The 19,861-nt window shown below is 35.2% G+C and overlaps 1 protein-coding gene across 1 annotated transcript in view; it reads right to left on the bottom strand.

Moving 5' to 3' along the window:
- The window catches only part of Cdc123 (cell division cycle 123), a 52,059-nt gene that overhangs the window by 29,191 nt on the left and 3,007 nt on the right, over positions 1–19,861 (bottom strand). The window contains exons 2-6 of the mRNA XM_047521402.1: positions 16,972–17,043; positions 10,253–10,310; positions 9,959–9,991; positions 3,799–3,894; positions 1,257–1,363 (exon numbers count right to left, since the gene is read on the bottom strand). Of these exons, the coding sequence (XP_047377358.1) occupies positions 1,257–1,363; positions 3,799–3,894; positions 9,959–9,991; positions 10,253–10,310; positions 16,972–17,043 (366 nt within the window). The remainder of the gene's footprint in view (positions 1–1,256; positions 1,364–3,798; positions 3,895–9,958; positions 9,992–10,252; positions 10,311–16,971; positions 17,044–19,861) is intronic.

Below are 19,861 nucleotides of genomic sequence, written 5' to 3'. Positions count from 1 at the left end.
ATTATCACCTGGCTACACCCCCAGCTCCTAAAATCCTTTTATAAGTGTGCAAGACAACCATGCCCATTAATGATTCCATAACTTTGTTTTCTCTAATTAATACTATAATTACATGCCCAAGATACAAAACTCAGATACAATAAAGCTCAATAAGCAAAGTTATTTATTCATGCCAAGTTCCTTTTCAGAAAAGGATGTAAGGCTGAAACAGAGTGAACTATTATGGAAAACTCAAATGAATGGGTAGGAAAGAAGTAGCATACATATGCAATATTTTCCCCTTATTTTCCTGTTTAACTTCTAGATTTTAAGGTATCTTTTATTTTAAAGGCCAGTTTAAAGATTAGTTTGAGATAACTGCTGTAAGACAGAGAGGAAGAGAAGCCTAGAAAATAACTGCACAAACAGAGCAACTACAGCTCAACAGCACAGGTGTTCTGTTCACCTATAATGCAGATAGCACAAGATCAAGTTCTTTAGCTATAGCATGACTGGCAAAGGAAGGAAACAGCAATTCCACTTTTGAAATTTATCTAAAAAAATTAGGGAAGTACACAAAGATTTAACTTAAAAATATTTACTGCAGAACTTTTCAGAAGAAAAGGATTGGTCAAACACATCATGCCACTGCTATTCAGGGACATATAATTAAGGTAATAAAAAATAAGGAAGAATTAAGTTTTTAAAGACATGCAAAGATGTCACTATGTGCTGGTAAGTGCAAATTCAGCCCACTAAGCAAGATGAATTATAGGATACCATTTAAATGCACAAACAGACACTGGAAGTATATAGAGCCAATTATGATGATTCGTGAGTAATTTTATATTTTCTGCTTTTGTTTAGCTACAGTTCCTAATTTTGCTTTTCTATGATAAACATATATCAGTTTTATAATAGGAAAAAAGTACTAAAATATTTAACATGCAAATACACAGAAAGTTCTTTATATTTAGAAAAATCCACTATATAAGCCTTTACTATAAAAGGAAAAGAAAGGTATGTTTTAATAGGTAATTTGGGGAATATAAAAGACTTTGTTACATAGAACTGTTGTTTATGCTGGGGAGATAGCTCAGTTGGTGGAGTGCTTGCCTTGTAAACACAAGGCCTTGGGTTCGATCCCCAGCACCCAAAAGAAAACAAAACAAAACAAACAAACAAACAAAAAAACAGAACTGATATTTATAATTGTATTAGAACTAATGGAGTTTTACCAATAGAAAAATCTGACACTGAGGGAATGAGATGCTTACGGTTGAGTGAAGTCACGAGTGATGAAATCAGAACTCTTGAAAAGTAGAAAGATGTCACTGAGGGTTTTACACTTCAGAGAACTATTCATTGCTATCCAGTACGCATCCTAAATAATAAAGCACATGTGATTTAGTACATATTCCATGATATCTGCTCTAGTAAAAAAGTCTATAAATCTTAGCAATACAGTCAAATGTCAAATTATACTCCTCTACAAGAAAGGGCGTGAGCATTGCAGGATAGATTCTTAGTTACAATCCAATCACTGAGCTGGTCTGGTCCCTACACTTTCTCAGGGCCCAGGTACTTTCCAATGTTCTCCTTGTGATGATGGAATAAGGGGGAAATCAATATCAGAAGCACACTTCAGCTAAAAGAGTAACATGGTAAACAAACAGTCTGACCATTTACCCTCCAAGAATAAATGAGATCATGTCCCTTCTCTTGGCTCAAGAGTGACAGTCAAACATCAGAACTTGAAGTAATTAAGATTCATGTCCATCAAAACTAGAAGGAAGGTGGAATATATGTGGAACCATTATAACTTTAAATGGTGAATATCTCAAACACGTCAACCAAAAAAGGAAGAAGAGCAGGCACATGCCTAAAAAGTAATATTATAATTAATTTAAAAAACACACCTTTGTTTCCCTTTTTTTTTCTTTTTTCTTTTTGGTACCATGGCTTGAACTCAGGGGCACGCGACCACTGAGCCACATCCCCAGTCCTATTTTGCCTTTTATTTAGCGACAGGGTCTCACTGAATTGCTTAGTGCCTTGTTTTGCTGAGGCTGGCTCTGAACTCAAGATCCTCCTGCCTCAGTCTCCAGAGCCACTGGGATTACAGGCGTGCACCACTGCCTCTGGCACCTCTTATAGGTAAGATCAGAAGTAGTAGAGCCAAATACATTTGAGAAAACAAATAATCATAAAAAAATAAAAAAGTTATCATACTACATGGAAGAAAACACTGGTGTGTAGAAGGAACTCAATAAACAATAAATAAATGAAAAAATGAATAAAACCACAAATAATCTTCCCACCTTAAGTGAAAAGTCCAAATCCAGTTAGTAGAAAACAAGGATTAAAAATATTGCTTGTACAGATGAAAAGTTGACTGTGAGGAACTACAAATGAGTTCAATAATTTGTATATTATAATATACAGTATTGTATTTTATTTACAATAACCTATTTCTTTAATAACATTTTTGGGGAGGCGGGGTACCAGGCATTGAACCCAGAGGGGCTTTCCCACTGAGCCACATCCCCAGAACTTTTTATTTTTTTTTTTTGAGACAGGGCCTCACTAAGTTGCTGAGACTGGCTTTGAACTAGGAGACCTCCTGCCTCGGCCTCCCAAGCCACTGGAATTACAGGCATGTGCCACCGCACCCAGTCGATAAATAACTTCTTTAAAATTTCTCCCAATAAAAAAGATAATGATCAAAAATAGTATGTTGAACACACATTTAACTCCACTGAAACAAGTATATACAAAAGCAAATTGTGCAGCTGAATAAACAAGGCAATTATCAACTCCAGGGAAGATAAAATATTGAATAAGAAAACATAAGTAATCATAGTATAGTATATTCCAGATGTGTACATGGTTTTTGCATAATCATAGTAAATGGAAACACTGAATACTGATCTAACCAAACTCAGAACTATAACAAGCACAGTGCAATAGGAAGTAAAGGGGATAAGATATAAAAGAGTTGAGTCTTCCAAGTAAGAAGCCAATAATAAATATCTAAAACTGAAAATCAGGAAAGATAGGTAAGTATGTACTAAAATACTTGAAAGTGGTTGCTTTGAGGAAGAGGAAATGAAGTAAAACAGGTAAAGGACCTGCTGATTTTTGTGGCAAACTTCTATATCTACTTGAAAATTTTAAACTATATACACATATAACTAATTATAAAAGTAAAAATAAAAATTAAATTAGTATAAGTTACTCATTTTACAATTAAAAAAGAAAGGCACATAAGATGATTTTTGAAAATGCAAGTAACTCTTTAATTTCTTAAATGACCTTTAGCAACATGAAATTATTTTCTATTAGGTTTTAAAAAATAAGAGCATTTTTTCCACAGGTCTTAACCTCTACAAAAATCTTTTTAATGGAGTGTTAACATAAGAAAACACAATTTAAGAAAATACCAGTTGATTTCTCAAACCACTCTATTTCTACATCTTGTAGCCTTTTGATTATTACTTTGCAATGAACAAAATTTTCTCTGTCAAACAGCTTAAGTTTTAAAAAGGGCAAAGAATAAACTTCCTCAGAATTCTAGAATAAGCAACAACTTCAGAGGTCAAAACTGCCTTTTGACGTAATGTATAGTATTTCACAAACCCAGGAAAGTGTACAACAAAATCGAGAAAATAAAATAACAGAGAAAAATAATAAATAAATTCCATACTATTTTCCCTAAAATTAGGAATATAATTAATACCTCTTCGAGGATATAAAAATCAAATGAATAGCAAAGCAAAGACTATTCAAGCCATAAGAGATTTACTTATGTGTTCCTACCCTTGGAGCACTCCAGTTAAGCTTAGGAAAGACACTTCCCCCCAGAGAATTGATAGCTTCCTGGACTTTAGTGGCAAACTCAGGAAATTCTGGTGCCTAGAGAAAAAGAAGAAATCATTGGGGCAAGTTTATATCATCACAGTAAACATGGAAAATGTAATCAAAATCTCAAGGTACAGTGTAAGGTGTCAAAAACAGAATGTAGAACACAAATTACCATCCAAACTTCAGAACTCAATAAAATTAAATTAGTGATCAAATGTATTTACCAGAAAGAGAAATAACAAATTTCTCAAATGGCACTTTCCAAAACAATCAAAACCCACAAATATTGGGGCTGGTGCTGTGGCTCTGTGGCAGAGCACATGCTTAGCACACATGAGGCACTGGGTTTGATCTCTAGTACCACATAAAAATAAACAAATGAAATAAATACATGCTGTACAACTACAAAAAAAATTTTAAACCCACAAATCTAAAAAGTCAGACTAGGTAACTGGGATTTAAGAATGAAAGAATGGTTCTTTCTGTACACCTCCATAAAACAGTATTTACTAAATGAAGTGACAGGAATGTCACTGGTATATATACTCCAGTTCTCAGAAATAACACCCCATACTTAAAAGGCCAGAAGCTTTTCCATCAGCAAAAGGTCTTTGAACATACCTCCAAAAGGCTTTATAGGAATGAAAAATAAATGATGTGGAAAATTGTATTTAAACACTGCTATTTCCAGGCAGATTTTAATATCAGCAAAACTCAAAAGCAGGACCTTGGTCAATTAAAATGTTTTTTGCTTTCTGGTTGATTCAAAAGCACGTATTTTAGGGGCTGGAGCTGTGGCTCAGTGCTAAGAGTACTTGCCTAGCATGTGTGAGGCACTGGCTTCGACTCTTAGTACCACATAAAAATAAATAAATAAAATAAAGGTCTATCAACATCTAAAAAGTTAAAAAAAAAACAAAACAAACAAACAAAAAAAACCCAAAAGTGCATATTTCATATACATCGAAATATTACACATACTCATTTCAACCAGGAAGCTAAAATACTGTTGTTGAACAGGAATTTAGACTTGACTGTCAGTGTGTCCTGCCTGGAGTTTTCTTACACAGGAGTTCAAGGATACAAACTGGACAAAAAAGGAACATTAAGAGAGGTGGAAGTGGAGCTTTCAGGAGGGACAAAACACAAAAATATTAACCTAGATTCTCCACATAATCATTTTATCCCTACACAGGGGGTTGCTGCCCCCTATTGGGCATCTGTAAGTTCTGGGGGAAAAAATCCAGTATCAATTTTCAAAAGGAAAAAAAGTTAGACTAAGTCTAGAATTAACTACATACTCTAAAACTAAGTGAAATGGTTGGTGTAGATCCTCCCAAGATCTAGCCTAGCTATGAGAGAGAAGAAACTGATAGATAAGAATCTGGAAACAGACAAAAGAAATATTTTTTTTAAATGGTAGTATTTCTCCAAATGAGAAACGTTTGGTTTTTTTTGTTTGATGCTGGGGATCAAACCCAGGCCCTTGCACATGCTAGGCTAACACTTTACCCCCGGCCCTAGGAAGAATTTTAAGCAAAAGGCTAATGAGAAGAGAGAGCTTAAGGCCCAATTAATCTATCTTTATGCTACAGGTAAATCTGACCTCTAGAATGTTTACAATAGTATCTTTTAAGTACTTCATAGGCTATCTCAGTATCTAGTTTCCATTAGACTACTTCTTCAGCGTAGATACATGAAAGTAGTATAGAGAGGCTTCTGAAGTGAATAACTGAATTAAGGGTCCTTTATTTTCCATTCAACTCTCCCCATCAAAAGGAATTATGGTTTATGTCAGGCCAATAATTTGAAGTTGCTAATCTGGCTCCCCTACAGCTTTACTAATAAAAATCAATTATACAAGATCTGTATTAGCAATATTTCCTGTAAGCAGAAGAGTTACACAAATTTTACAACATGAAGAAATTCAACTTTCAAAGACAAAATAATTTAATTTTCCTATCCCATGAAACTTGACATCTAAGGATTGCTTTATATTCATGTATTACATTTTAAAGGATGTAATCATTTCCCTCAAATCCTCAAAATTATCCAACTTGAAATTATATCTGAAAAATTCTGAACAAATATAAATTATAAAAAGCACATATATTATAGACTCTTCTGGATCATCAGACTCTAGCTATCTATATCTGTGAACTATTTTACAACTTTATAAATTATAGGTAACTGAGAAAGACGTGAGCTTATTCTTGTGTTTATGCAATTTCTATTTTGTCTGGAAAAGATCCAACTATCTTCTAAGACCACTCTGGAGAGTGGTTTTGCCTCACTTCCATGTTCATTTCAATATTCTTGATGTATAAATGTCTTTGGGTTCTCTTTTTTAAAATTTTTTTTAGCTGTATATGAACACAATGCCTTTTATTTTTTTATGTGGTGCTCACATGTGCCAAGCAAGTGCTATACCACTGAGCTACAACTCCAGGTCATGGGTTCTCTTTTAAACATTTGTCTGGCTCCCTCATAAGCAAAACAAAATCTTTAAAATGTGTTAAAGAGTTTTATATCTGTATTGGAATCATGATTTCACTTTTCTGAAAATCACCCATAAAAAGACTTAATAGGATTTTTTAAGCTGTGCACAACTCAGTGGTCTTTTTGGGGAGATGAGGGGACAGGGTGGTAACAAGGGATTGGACCCAGGCCTTGAGCACACTAGACAGGTGCTTTACCATTGAGCTAGCCAACAATTAGCCAATTTCAAACATGCATGAGATGTTAGTTGCCTGGGGGAAATTCCCACTGAAGTAGGATAAACTAAGCTCTTCATCTGATATCCCTGGACTTTCCAAGATCTGTATTCCTCCTAATCCTTCCCTATCTTCCCATAGGCAACTATCATTAGAAAATTAGGGTGAATTCTTCCATATTCATGATTGCATGCTTATATGTGCTAAACTATAAAACATAGCATTTAAATTTTACATATATGCTATTCTTCACAATGTATAGTTTAAGCAACTTAATATTTTTGGTGCATTGGGACAGAACCCAGGATGCTCTCTACCAACTTATTTTTTTTAGTTCACCATTGTGTTTGATATTTCAATTTTCCCCATTTTTAACTGACTGCTTTTGCACCTATACTAATGGACAACTCACCAGTGAATAATACTTTAGATTTTCCCACTCTAGGTTCTGGTTCAAATTTTTCCTCTTAGGAGTGTTCACTATGAATGTTCTCCCTGCCAAACTCCATCTAATTCAACCCAGTGAAACCCAACCACTTTTAAATATTATTAACTTTTTAGTTTTAAATAATTTCAGACTCTCAGAAACCTAAGTGTACCAAGAGTGTCTGTCTACTCTTCACCCAGACTCCCCATTTTATCACACCCACTTTATCATTCCTTCCCCATCTCCTATCTATGCATGTATCTATTTATTTACATACATATAACAGACATTTTCCCCACACTGTTTTAGAATAAGTTGCAGTCATTAAGCTTTTTACCCCTAAATACTTCATTGTATATTTCCTAGAAAGGAGTTTTAACATTCTCTTGCACAACATAGTAAAATGATCAAAATCAGAGAGCTAAGATGAACAGGACGCAATACCATTAACCTGATCTATAGATCATATATGAAATTTTCCAACTGCCCTAATAATGTCTTTTAAGGCAAAAGAAAAAACAGAACTTTTGCAGGGGTTCAGGATTCAATCTACCTTTAAGCATCATATTTAGGTGTCATGCTTTTTTAGTATCCTTTAATCTGTAAGAGTTATACTCTCTTGGTTCTTACTGTTCATGACCTTGAACCCAGGGGCACTTAACTACTGAGCCATGTCCCCAGCCCCAGATAGGGCCTTGCTAAGTTGCTGAGACTGGCTTTGAACTTGTGATCCTCCTGCCTTAGCATCCCAAACTGCTGGGATTACAGGCGTGCACCACTGTGCCCAGCTGACCTTCACAGTTCTGAAGAGTACATACAGAGTACATACAAGGCAGTCAGTCTACATAATTTCTAAAAGCTTGGGTGTTGGCACTGCCAAGTGGGGGGAAGTTTTTTCTTTTCCCCCTTATTTAGTTTAATCACTTATTTATGTCAGTATGGGATCTTATAATCTTATTTTAGTCAATGGGTTATAACCTATCACTATCGATATTTGTTATGATGCACAACTTTTCAGCCAGTGTGTGTGGGGGAGGAGGTCATTCAAGCTGGCTTCTGAGATCTTTTTGTCATGTCCCCATCATTCTTTGAGCATTTCCTTAGATTTCTGTACAACAAGCTACCATGGGCTCATTTTTACTCTCCTAATCTCAATCCTGAATTTTTCTAGAAACTTCAATTCCTTTTTGTGGAGAATGGTATTTAGACACCAGTATCAGAGCATGAAGTGTGTTCACTGTTATCATGACATATGTCACTGCTTCTACATGCTATTACTCAAATTAGCGAACAAAGTTTGGAAAATATACTAACATATACCTATGCACACTGCTTTGGTTTGAATGTTTGTGTAACTCCAAAATTCATGTTGTAACTTAATCCCCACTGTGGTGATATTAAGAGGTAGGGTCTTTTGGGAAGTTCCACCGTCTGTGTTGGAATTAATGCCCTCATAAAAGAGGCTTTAGAGAGTTGTCTGGCTCTCCCATCTCTTTTGCCCCTTGTATCATGTAAGGATGTAGCAACAAGGGAGCAAAGAGCAAGCCCTCGCCTGACATTACATCTGCTGATGCCATGATCTTGGACTTCCTAGTCTCTTGAACTAAGAGAAGTAAATTTCTATTATTTCTAAATTATTTAGTGTAAGGTATTGTGTTATAGCAGCAGGAATAGACTTAGTCAAATACATACATTTTTATTATTAATTTCCATATTATCCATCCATCTATAATATTTTAAATGAGTTGATACTGATCATCCTTACCCTTTTTAAGGTCCAGGTCAAATACTGCTTATTCTTTTAAGCATTTCCATATATCCTCATTTATAATTGTTCAAGTCAACATTCCTATCATCTACCCACTTCCTTATATCATTTTTCCCCACTACTTTACTCAGCCTTTAATAGCAGAAATCAAATCATATTAATCTTTATCTTGCAGAATTTGATTTAGTGTTCTGAGTATGGAAGATAAATAACATAACTGAATTAAGTGAAATTTTCATAAAAGGAGAGGGAACTAAATGGCATCCAGAGTAAATAAAACACAAACTTCCATTTCTGTATTTGTTGGCATGCTAAACTACTTATACTGAAGAAAATATGCAGTTTTAAAGATACTCACTTTTTTTTCCTGTATTCTGGAAACCATACATATCTCCTTCATTAAACAGAAGTATCTTCTTATTTAGAGTTGTATTATGTCCTAAAACTAATTTAGGACTAAATTAGTCCTAAAACTAATTTCCTTTCGTTTTTATATTTATTTATAAGGAATTTTATAAAAAAACCTTTCTCTTCTATCTCAAGGTAGAGAGTTTCATTTATATATTTTTAGAAATACATTTTTGGGGCAAGCGACATACAGCGGCAGAGTTCCTATTTAACATATTTGAGGCCCTGGGTTCAAACCCTACCACTGAAAATAAATAAACTTTTTGTTTTTTGACTTACTTAATCTTTAGAAAATGTTTTTTAATATTTTCATAAAAAATATTTTAAGTCGAATTTCATAGCGGCATTTTTATCCCAAAAGACTATATAATATGCTTGATCAAATTCTACAATTTTATATAAAACATGGGTTGAAGTCACAGACTTCACTCACTTGAAATAAATTATAATTTATTTATGGCATTTACCTGAGTAAGTAAACATAGATTTTTCACTTTAATGCCTAGCAATATGGGATGCTCAGTTTATGCTTCTTTCAGAGAGTAACAGGAGCAAATCAGAGCATCAAATAATTTAAGTATTTCCTTTGTAATCAAAAGGGAAAAAAAGGGCAAGAAATGTTTGCCTGTTCAAAAATGATTCAAATTATTTTTTTCAGAATAATAAGTAATAGTCCACAGGCAAAGTATTTGAAGTGGTGAGTACATGGGACTTTGGAGAGGTGTGTACCTCAACATTGAGGTAACTCATAGGTGACAGTGTGAGGCTGTCCCCATGCTGGTGCTGCTTTGCTCTTACCGTAAGTGTGGCTGTGTTCTCATCATCTGACCACTGCATGACAAAGGACAGAAAAACAAACATTAAGTTTAAATACTATAACAGGATCCCAAAGGCAGTGTTCCATCTAAACATGATACATAAACAGAAGACATCTTTCCCCAAACACAAAGTATATGTAAAAATATACATCAAAAGTAAGATTATCATGTAATTTCTCACTTTATTAAATGTAAGGTAAGACCTAAATGCCAAAACCATTTCAGGAACCATTTAAAATAGTACACAGAACAGATTATTTTATTTTCTACCAACCTGTATTTCTTCTGTTTCATCATCACTGTCTGGTTGAGAGCGAGTTGGGGGATCTTCCCTAAAAAAAATAAAGAAAAAATTATGCAAGGAAAAGCCTCTGCTAGCAAGTAGCAGTGTGTTAAGTTTATTAAAAAAAAAAAAAAAACAGATAGCCTTTGAATTGGAGAAAAAAATATAAGGAAAAGTTCACTTATTGAGACAAAAGCTAAAAAAAACAATATGGAATTAATGAACATGTACTACAAATAAGAGATGAGAATAAGACCTTCCTGCCTTCCTCTCAGAAATCACCAAAAAGAAGGGAAATTTAAAAAAAAAAAAAAAAAAAAAAAAAAAAAAAAAACCTCCATGTCTGATAATACTGTAAGCATCATCTACTAGGACTCTGCACCCCAACATATGAGAAAGTACTGCCAAAGACAGGGAAGACCCAGGAAGAAAGATGTGAAGAGCTATCCATACTACTGACAGTCTTTCCTGTCTGCAATGAAAACTGAGCACGTGGGCTGGTTTCAGGAATTACTCTAGATCAAGATTGGTGGGGAAGAAGAAGACAGACTCAGGCACACACCTGTGAAGAAGCCAATAAGCAATCAAATCATATTAATCATATGATTAATATGCTGGAAAAGGTCACTCAGCAGCCAGCGTTCACTGTCTAGTGGGGAAGTGGAGGCTGAAAGAACTCAGAATGTTCAGAATGCTGCACTGCCACTCCTCAACACCCAACCACACACAACAAGCCTAGGAGAACTCACATCATGGGGAGCGGGTGCAGGGGAAATCAATAAGAACAAGCACAGGACCTATGCAAAGGCTATGTGAGAAAAAAGGGAAGCGAAGCTTTTGGTCAAACATGTGCATTTACCTCTATGTTCCCTCTTAAAATGCTACTAAAATGAAAAGAAAGCTCCAAGGACAAAGATGATCAAATAAAGACAACTATAGAAAAAAATGGCAAGAAAAGTTTTGAACACAGAAGGCCAGGGGAGGGATCCCCCAGGAGTAGCAGCAGGTGAGAACTTACAGACACTGTGGAAGATGGGAATGAAGCTCTGGGCTAAACCCAAGGTGATTTTTTTTGCAAAAGCCATCTAAAGAGGAATAAGACATAGCCGACCTTCCTCACCTTGACCACCCTAGCCACTAATCCTCTTCAGCCCTTTTGGCAAGCATTTTTTCTCTGGAAAAAAAAAAAAAAAAAAAAAAAAACACTAGGGCTGGGGTTGTGGCTCAGTGGTAGAGCACTTGCCTGGCATGTGTGAGGCACTAGGTTCAATTCTCAGTACCACATAAAAATAAATAAGTAAAATAAAGGTATTATGTCCTTCTACAACTAAAAAAAAATTTTTTTAATTAAAAAAAATAAAGAGCGAAAGGATTCAGACACATAAGAGTCCAAAAGATCATGTGGGTGATGTGAAAGTCATACTTCACAGTGCCATCATTAGTCCACCACTGGTCCCCTTTCTTTCATTCTGCTTTCAGAACAAAAAAGGATTCAAGGATTATTCTCTGTAGGAACTGAATAACCCTACAGGAAAGACCTACAGACACTGCCATCTGGAAATCTCCCAACAATACTGACTGACAACTGGCAACTTTGTGTCCCACCTAGGTACACAAAGTTTGCAAATGTTTGTGGAAGGGTGTGTCCTCTACTCTTATTTAAGAATATAGGTCTCAAAAAATTAGAAAACTGAAGAAAAGCTTCAAGACAAAAAATGCTTTCAAAAAAAGGAGGGGGAGGGGCTGGGGAGATAGCTCAGTCAGTGGAGTGCTTGCCTTGCATGCACAAGGCCCTGGGTTCGATCCCCAGCACCACAAAAAAAAAAAAAAAAGGAGGGGGAAAATGTATATACATGGAAGAAAAAGGACAATAAAGGAATCAGGTAAAAATATTTTTGAAAAGCATTATTAATCCTCAAACATAAAAGATATCACATCCAGGAAATAAGAACAGGAGGCAATTAAAAAAAAAAGAATGGAGAAAAAGATTGAGTTTGTAGAAAATGAAAACATGATAGTTAAAATTTTTAATTCAACAGATTGAATGGAAAAGTCAAGAAAACTACCCAGAAAGGAGAACAAAAGTAGAAAAAGAGACAACAGAAAAAAATAGACAAACTTCAAAGAATTAAACAAACAGACTTAACACCTAAACAGCAACTCCAGACAGAAGACCGTGGAAATTATTGAAAACAAAATATTTTTTGATGTCCCCAAAATGGAAAACATGTCTTTAGAATTAAAGAGTCTACTAAGTACATAGCACAATGAAGGAAAAGAAGAATATCTCAAACATACAAAAATAGCCACTGTAGTTCTTTCTATCTCTTTGTATGTGTCCCTTTGTAGGGTGACTTTGCTACTCTTCCCATCAATAAATGGCATTTACTTTTCCATCCCTTTAATTTAGACTGACTTCAAGACTCATTCTGACCAATAGAATGTAACACAAGTGACACCACTTGATTCTGAACTGAGGTGTCAAGAGTCCTTGGAGATTCTTACCTTTTGGAATGCTGCCACAGCTAAAGAAGCTAAGGCCAGCTTTTCCGAGGATGTGCGCCCACAGGGATAAACAGACCCAGCTGACTGTCAATATCACCTGCCAGACGTATGAAGAAAGCCATCATAAGACTGTTCGCCTCAGGCTAAGGCCAAATGACCAGTCATTGTGAAGACCTGCTCAGTGTCAACAACCATGGAGAATCTGAGATTCTGCCCTACTTGAAAGCTAACAAGTTAGCCTCTCATAGTTTCAAGACACTAGCAGAAGACATAAGACTCCTGAGTCAGAAACAAAGAACTCTATCACTCACATCTCAGCAAGAAACATGAGCCGCATCTTTGCATCAGTTCTCTCTTGCCCCTCAAGTCTCACAGGGCAACAGGAGTGATCCAGGCTTGCACTACAACCAGGGAACCTTGAACTTAGGGAATATCATGTTTTGTAATGGGATGCAAAAAAAGCTTGCTCAATCTTAGACCCAAGGGGAGACATTATTCATATTGTCAGAAAACAAACTTGCTTTTTACTCTACAGGGAGATGCTGTAACTTTGAGGCTATGTGCTATCTTAACAATAGTTAAGAACAAAAGGTGGTGGTGTCTGTGCTTGCAGATGTGCAGTAACATGACAGAACCAAAGTAAGATGTCTCCTAATACCACTGGGAATCACTGACAAACAAAATGGTTACTGTTTTAAGGCATAATAACAAGTGACTCAGATGATTATCATGAAATATAAAATATGAAAGAGAAAATTGAAAGAACACTCATTACAAAAAAAAAAAGTCCATAAATCAGAATGACTTGGGACCTCAGAGCATACTGGAAGTTAGTGCACTATGCTTTCAAAATTAGGGGCGATTTAATACCTTAGAATCCCATATTAAGCAAAAACTCATAAGCACCAAAATCAAGTCTAAGAATAGAACAAAATTTTCTTCAGACATGCAACAGCTCAAAAGCTTTTCCTCCTATGCATTCTAGAGCATGCACTTCAATAAAATGAATAAACCAAGATAAACAAAGATATGGCATCCAAAGAAATACCCAGAAAATCCAGCTCTCAAGAGAAATTCCAAGCTGACAACTGTACACCAGACCTGTGGAACTATTAGCTCAACCTGACCAGGAAGATGGGTGATTGCAAGAGTGAGATCACAGAACTCCCAGATTTGGAACTGTCCTTGAGGGTTTAGAAAAATAGCCACTAGACTGTTTTTATTTATTAGAACATTTTCAAAATATCAGTGATAGACACACAAAATAAAGCAAAATTGAAAAACAAGATTATTAGTTTCAAGGGAAAGTTATTTTTTAAAAGAAAAGATAATTAAAATACATAATGTGACTCAGTAGTCAACAGTAATGGCTGTAACTGACTACTGACTTAACTAAAAGTTGTGAGGGAGCTGAAAAGGGTGGAAGAGAGCTAAATCTCCAAAGATCTTCACAGAGAATAAAGAAATAATACTGAAGATGGAGATAAGATTAAGAACTAACAGTGTAAGTACATTAAGATCTAGGAAGTGACAAAGAATGAGTTCATTCACATTTGTTCAGGCTACATTAATGTGTTGTGTTCGTCCAAGAGGAAGCAATCTTTAGAAAAGTACACTCTGGTTTATCAACCAATCTGTTGCAATTTTGGCTAATGTGTGTCAGTTCCCCTGAATTTTAATCAACTCTTCATAATTCTGAAGAGTTGAGTTTCCATATCTACAATCTAAGGACCTGATACTATACTGTAGTGATAATACTAACACACTGTCAATTTGTGAATCCCTACCAAAGGAGGTAGCCTTTCTTTCTTAGATCTCTCATTAAATGCCACATCACTTTGTTCAATGCAACATTAACATGGGTTACTTAACCTTATATAAAAGGTACCCAACAAACTTGAAAATATGCTTAATTGCTCTAAAAATCACTTGTGTTTTTTTAGTATAACAGGATACATTCTAAAATATATTTATAATCAGTGTATTCATAGTTCTTCAGAGAACTTATTGCAATGTCACTATAGAAGACACAACACAAAATTTCTTCATAGTACAAGATGGCAACATTTTCAAACTGCAAGTTTATTAAGTTTGGCATTCTAAGGTAATCATCTAAATACTGGGGGCCGAATTGGTAAAAATATGATACTAGTACTTAGGATTCTGTATTTTCTTTATTACATCTTACACAGAGCTGGTTTGTAAGAACATTGGCTCTGAGGTCACAAATATAGTTTAAAATCTCAGTTATATGCCACTTTTTGTCAAAAGCTCTTTCCAAGTTCCAGCCACACAATCCTCACCTAGTCAAGATTCTATGGTTAATGTTGTTCCCTCAGCCAGGAAGGGCCTCCCAGCCCCCACCTTCAATTGACTTCCTTCTCCTAACCTCCACATCTCAGAGGTTCAAAAGTTACTTCTTTAGAATACTCCTTGACCCTCCACACAATACTTAGCCAGCCCACCAACTTAATATCAGGACCTGCCCTATCTCCTTAATAGCATTTATTCCAATTTGCACACCTATATTTACTTATATGTTTATTTAATATTTGTACCCAGTAGGATTAATGATGATGATGGCGGTGCATATTTCTTAAGAACATAAAACATACTGGGTACTGGGCTGAACATTTTACACATTATCGTTTTTTATCCTTGCAACACCCCAAAGAACTAAGTTCTACACTATCATTTGCCCCATTTACAGACACGAACCTGAGATACAGTGAACTACAAAAATAGCAAAGATATGATCTAACCCTAGTAACTTGACTGAAGAGTTAGCACTATGCCATTTTGACTCCCACAAAATATAAGGCTGAAATGTCAACCCCCAAAGGACAGGTTCCATATGTGATCTGTGCATTAGTGTATAATATGGCACAGCTCTGTCGACTGTGGAGCACTACAACAGTATTTAACATCCTACTTTCCTATACCAGCAGCTCATGCAGACATCTGGGCAATGAAAGTCAATACATAAGCTCTTTGATGTTTATAGTACTGAAACTTTTATCTTCTAATATTAGGAGTCATTTTATTTATACTGTAGTCTCATTTATATGAGTTCATTAAATATGCAATATTTGGGAATAAAAAAAAATGTCTGCAAATATCCCAACGTTGAGACTTGTCCATTTTTTCCTCCCATTGCCTTTTCCTCCAATTGTTCTGAGTTAAGAAGATTAAAAATTTTCATGTTATTGAAGGGATAAAAATGTGCCAAAGGAAGTCTAGATTATAATCCAGAAAAACACACTGGAAATCCACCAGGCAAACTTATGGGGTCAAGTTAGTGTTATTGAAAATACACACAACTCTAATCACAAGTCTAAGGTTCATTCATTCAACAAATGTTTATCAAGCACATCCTATGTACTAGGCACTGTTCCCAACAGTGAACAACTGTTCAAGTCCCTGGTCTCATGAAACTTTGTTCAAATAGAACAACTAAAGGAATTATGTAAGGTGGAAGTTAAGTATTATCAGAAAATAAAGACAGGTCAGGGGATAAAAAGTGACATACCAGCAAGGGTTATTATTAAAGGATTTTGGAAAGGATGGTAAGGGCTGGACACAGATGACATGACTTCTAAGTACAGGTTTGAATGAAAACATAGGAACTTCAATAAACTCTATGATTCTCAAACTTTCTTAAGTCTGCACTAAAAAGACTGAAATATAATCATTTTCCTCCACCTACTAATAGAAGAACTACCTGAAAAGCTACCTTTCTACCTTTGTAGAAGGTAGGGGAGGAGCCATGGTGATCTACTGTGGGGAATAAAATGTTGCAGAATTAAATGATAAAACCTAGTAAAGCTTTCCATTTGCAATGAACAATGAATTTTTTATCTTGAAAACTAACGGATCTTAAAGGGTGATAATGTGCCCTATCACCCAGCCTGCTCCCTTCAGAAAGAGAGGGTCCCATCATATCCCTTCTCTAAGCAGATGAAAGGAACTGCTCAATTTCACAACTGGTCATTATTAGAGAGGGAAGTACTCACCTTTCAAGATATCAGCTGAACATTGAAAGGAATATGGGACAAAAATCAGCACATAATTTTAGTGAGGAAAAAAAGGAGCTAAAATGAGAAAACAGTGCCAAGCTAATTTATTCATTTTGTACATAAATGTTGAAATTTAATCACAATATTTCTTTATAATAAAGTTTAAAGAATTCTTTTTTACACACTTACCTTCCTGAAACCACCAGAGTCCCATCATCAAGTAAATAATCCTTTACATTTTGAGGAAGTGGAAGGATGACACTGGGGGGAAAAAAGTACACCCAAAAAAAGCATATTAGAAGGACCTAGCATAAGCTGAGAAAAAATTCCACACTTGATTTTTTTTTTTTTTTTTTTTTTTTTTTTTAGTACTGGGAATTGAACCTAGGACCTTGTGCATGGTAGGGAAGCACTCTACCACAGAGTTACACCCCCATTCCTCCCCCCCCCCACCCCACCCCCGGGTACCAGGGATTGAACTGAGGGGCACTCAACCACTGAGCCACATCCCAGTCCCTTTTTGGATTTTATTTAGAGATAGGGTCTCACTGAGTTGCTAAGCATCTCGCTTTTGCTGAGGCTGGCTTTGAACTCACGATCCTCCTGCCTTAGCCTCTGGAGCCGCTGGGATTACAGGCATGCACCATCATGCCCTGCTTCTCCCAGTCCTTTTTTTAAAATTTAATTTCAAGGCAGGGTCCCATTGAGTTGCCCAGGCTGGCCTTGAACTTCATTTTTTAAAAAATTGGTCCATCATAACTATACCTAATAGAAGAACTCATTTTTAGCCTCAAACTTTCAACTCTGAGTCTCCCCAGCAGCTAAGACTACAGGCATGTACCACTGCACCCACCAGTTGCTTAATTTTTTAATTATCTGTTCATTATTTTAATGATGAAGTAGACTATGTTAATGGTGTACATTTGGTAGCAGCAAACCAGGAATTAGTATAATATGAATAAATATAACAGTTCACATAATTATCACAATGTTTATGGCAGAGAAACAAAAGCAAAGCCAAAGAACCAGATGGAAATCACAATATGAAAACAACAAGCTCAAAAGAATTCTCAGTGAGCACAATGATCCTGTCTTTTAAGAAATCAAAGAACAGCAGGTATATGCACCAACACAGAAAACGAGAGGGGCGGGGGGTGGGGGTTGACAGAACATTAACAGCACTGACCAAACACCTAAGACACAGCAGAAGCAGACTCAAGATCAAGAAACCATTGTCTGATGGAAAATGAACACATTAAAGCTAAGAATTCATGATCTGCTTGGATTTGTTTTGGTGGCATTCTATTCAACTGATCACCAGAGATAAAAAGTTGCTTACTTAGTATATTTTAGCTTAATTTGTTTCAGATAATTATAATTTAGGATGACAAAGTCACATTTGAAGTCACTTAACAACTTAAGGGATAATTTGTTTTTCACACTGTAATAAAAAAATCATCAAAAAATTTCTGCCACAGATACCTAAAAGTAATAATACCACTGGATTTTGATTGAGACATGTATTTTTTAAGAATTGAAAAAAGATTACAGCCTACTTTTAAAGAGTCAGCAGAACATCATTGAGTTATAATATGCCTCATTTATTTATTGAACAAGTTTTATGACACAATTTTTTTTTTTTTTGCCATGCTGGGGATTGAACCCAGGGCCTTGTGCTTGTGAGGCAAGACTCTACCAACTGAGTTATATCCCCAGTCCTACAAATTTTTTTGTACAAAGAAAAAAGATTATTCAAGGGCTAGTCTGATTTTAAAATTCAATATTTTACTCAGTAAAGCTACAATTTTATATTCAAAAGCTTGGTTCTTCCTCTGACTTCTTAAGTTCAATCAACAAATCATATTATTCTGTTTGTAAATCTACTATTTTAACCAATTTCCAGTGAGTCTTTGTAATTTAAGTCTCTCCAAGAGTTTAAATTCCACTGCTGGGGTTGTAGCTCAGTGGTAGAGTACTTGCTTCGAACTCGTGAGGTACTGAGTTCAATCCTCAGCGCCGCATAAAAATAAATAAAAATAAAGGTATTTTATCCATCTACAACTAAAAATAGGGACACGAATAGGAAAACAGGAACTCAAGCTATCACTATTTGCTGATGACATGATTCTCTATTTAGAAAATCCAAAAAACTCCTCCAGAAAACCTCTAGATGTCATAAATGAATTCAGCAAAACAGCAGTATATAAAATCAACACACATAAATCTAAAGCATTTTTATACAACTAAACATATTTTAAAAAAAAAGAATTTAAATTCCAACAGGAGGACTCCAAGTTTAAAGTCACCCTCAGCAATTTAGTAAGGTCCTAAGCAACTTAGGAAGACCCTGTCTCAAAATAAATATGGTTAAGCGCCCCTGGATTCAATCCCCAGTACATCTAGTACTGCTACTTCATCATCATCATCATCACAAATAAAATATTTAAACTCCATTTATTTTGAAAATCTATTTAAATGTCTATTTAAATATGTTTATTGTCTGATTACAAATAAACCTTGTCAAATATTTAATCTTTTTAAAAATTATTTTTAGTTGTAGATGAACACAATACTTTTATTTTTATGTGGTGCTTAGGATTGAACCCAGTGCCTCATATGTGCTAGGCAAGTAATCTACCACTGAGCCACCCAAATATTTAATCTTATAAAGTTTAACTAACACAATTATATAAGTAAAATGAATCTAAGGTTCTCAAAAACATTCTAACACTATTCGAAAACTTGAAATTTTTTACTTTAACTTACTACAATTCTAAAACAATTACATAATTTCAATTGTAACCACAAAGGTAATCTGCTATGTACATACTAGTTATCCTTGAAATGGCAAAGTCCTAAAAATACTAAATAAATTTAACAGAAAAAATAAACAAACAAATTATTTCATCACCTCCATACTTAAGTCTTATTTTTCCTGAGGTTAAAGCTATTCACTAAAGAAATAGCATTATCTCAAGAGAATAAGAGATGACCTTTCCAGAGAATTTGAAATTTACCTTCTCAGGGCCCTAGGACTGAAAAATGTTGGCAGGAGGTGAGTTCCCAGACATCCAGGTGA

Source organism: Sciurus carolinensis, chromosome 12 (assembly GCF_902686445.1).
Source record: "Sciurus carolinensis chromosome 12, mSciCar1.2, whole genome shotgun sequence".
NCBI lineage: Eukaryota > Metazoa > Chordata > Mammalia > Rodentia > Sciuridae > Sciurus > Sciurus carolinensis.
This window is presented reverse-complemented; position numbering and strand designations above follow the sequence as displayed.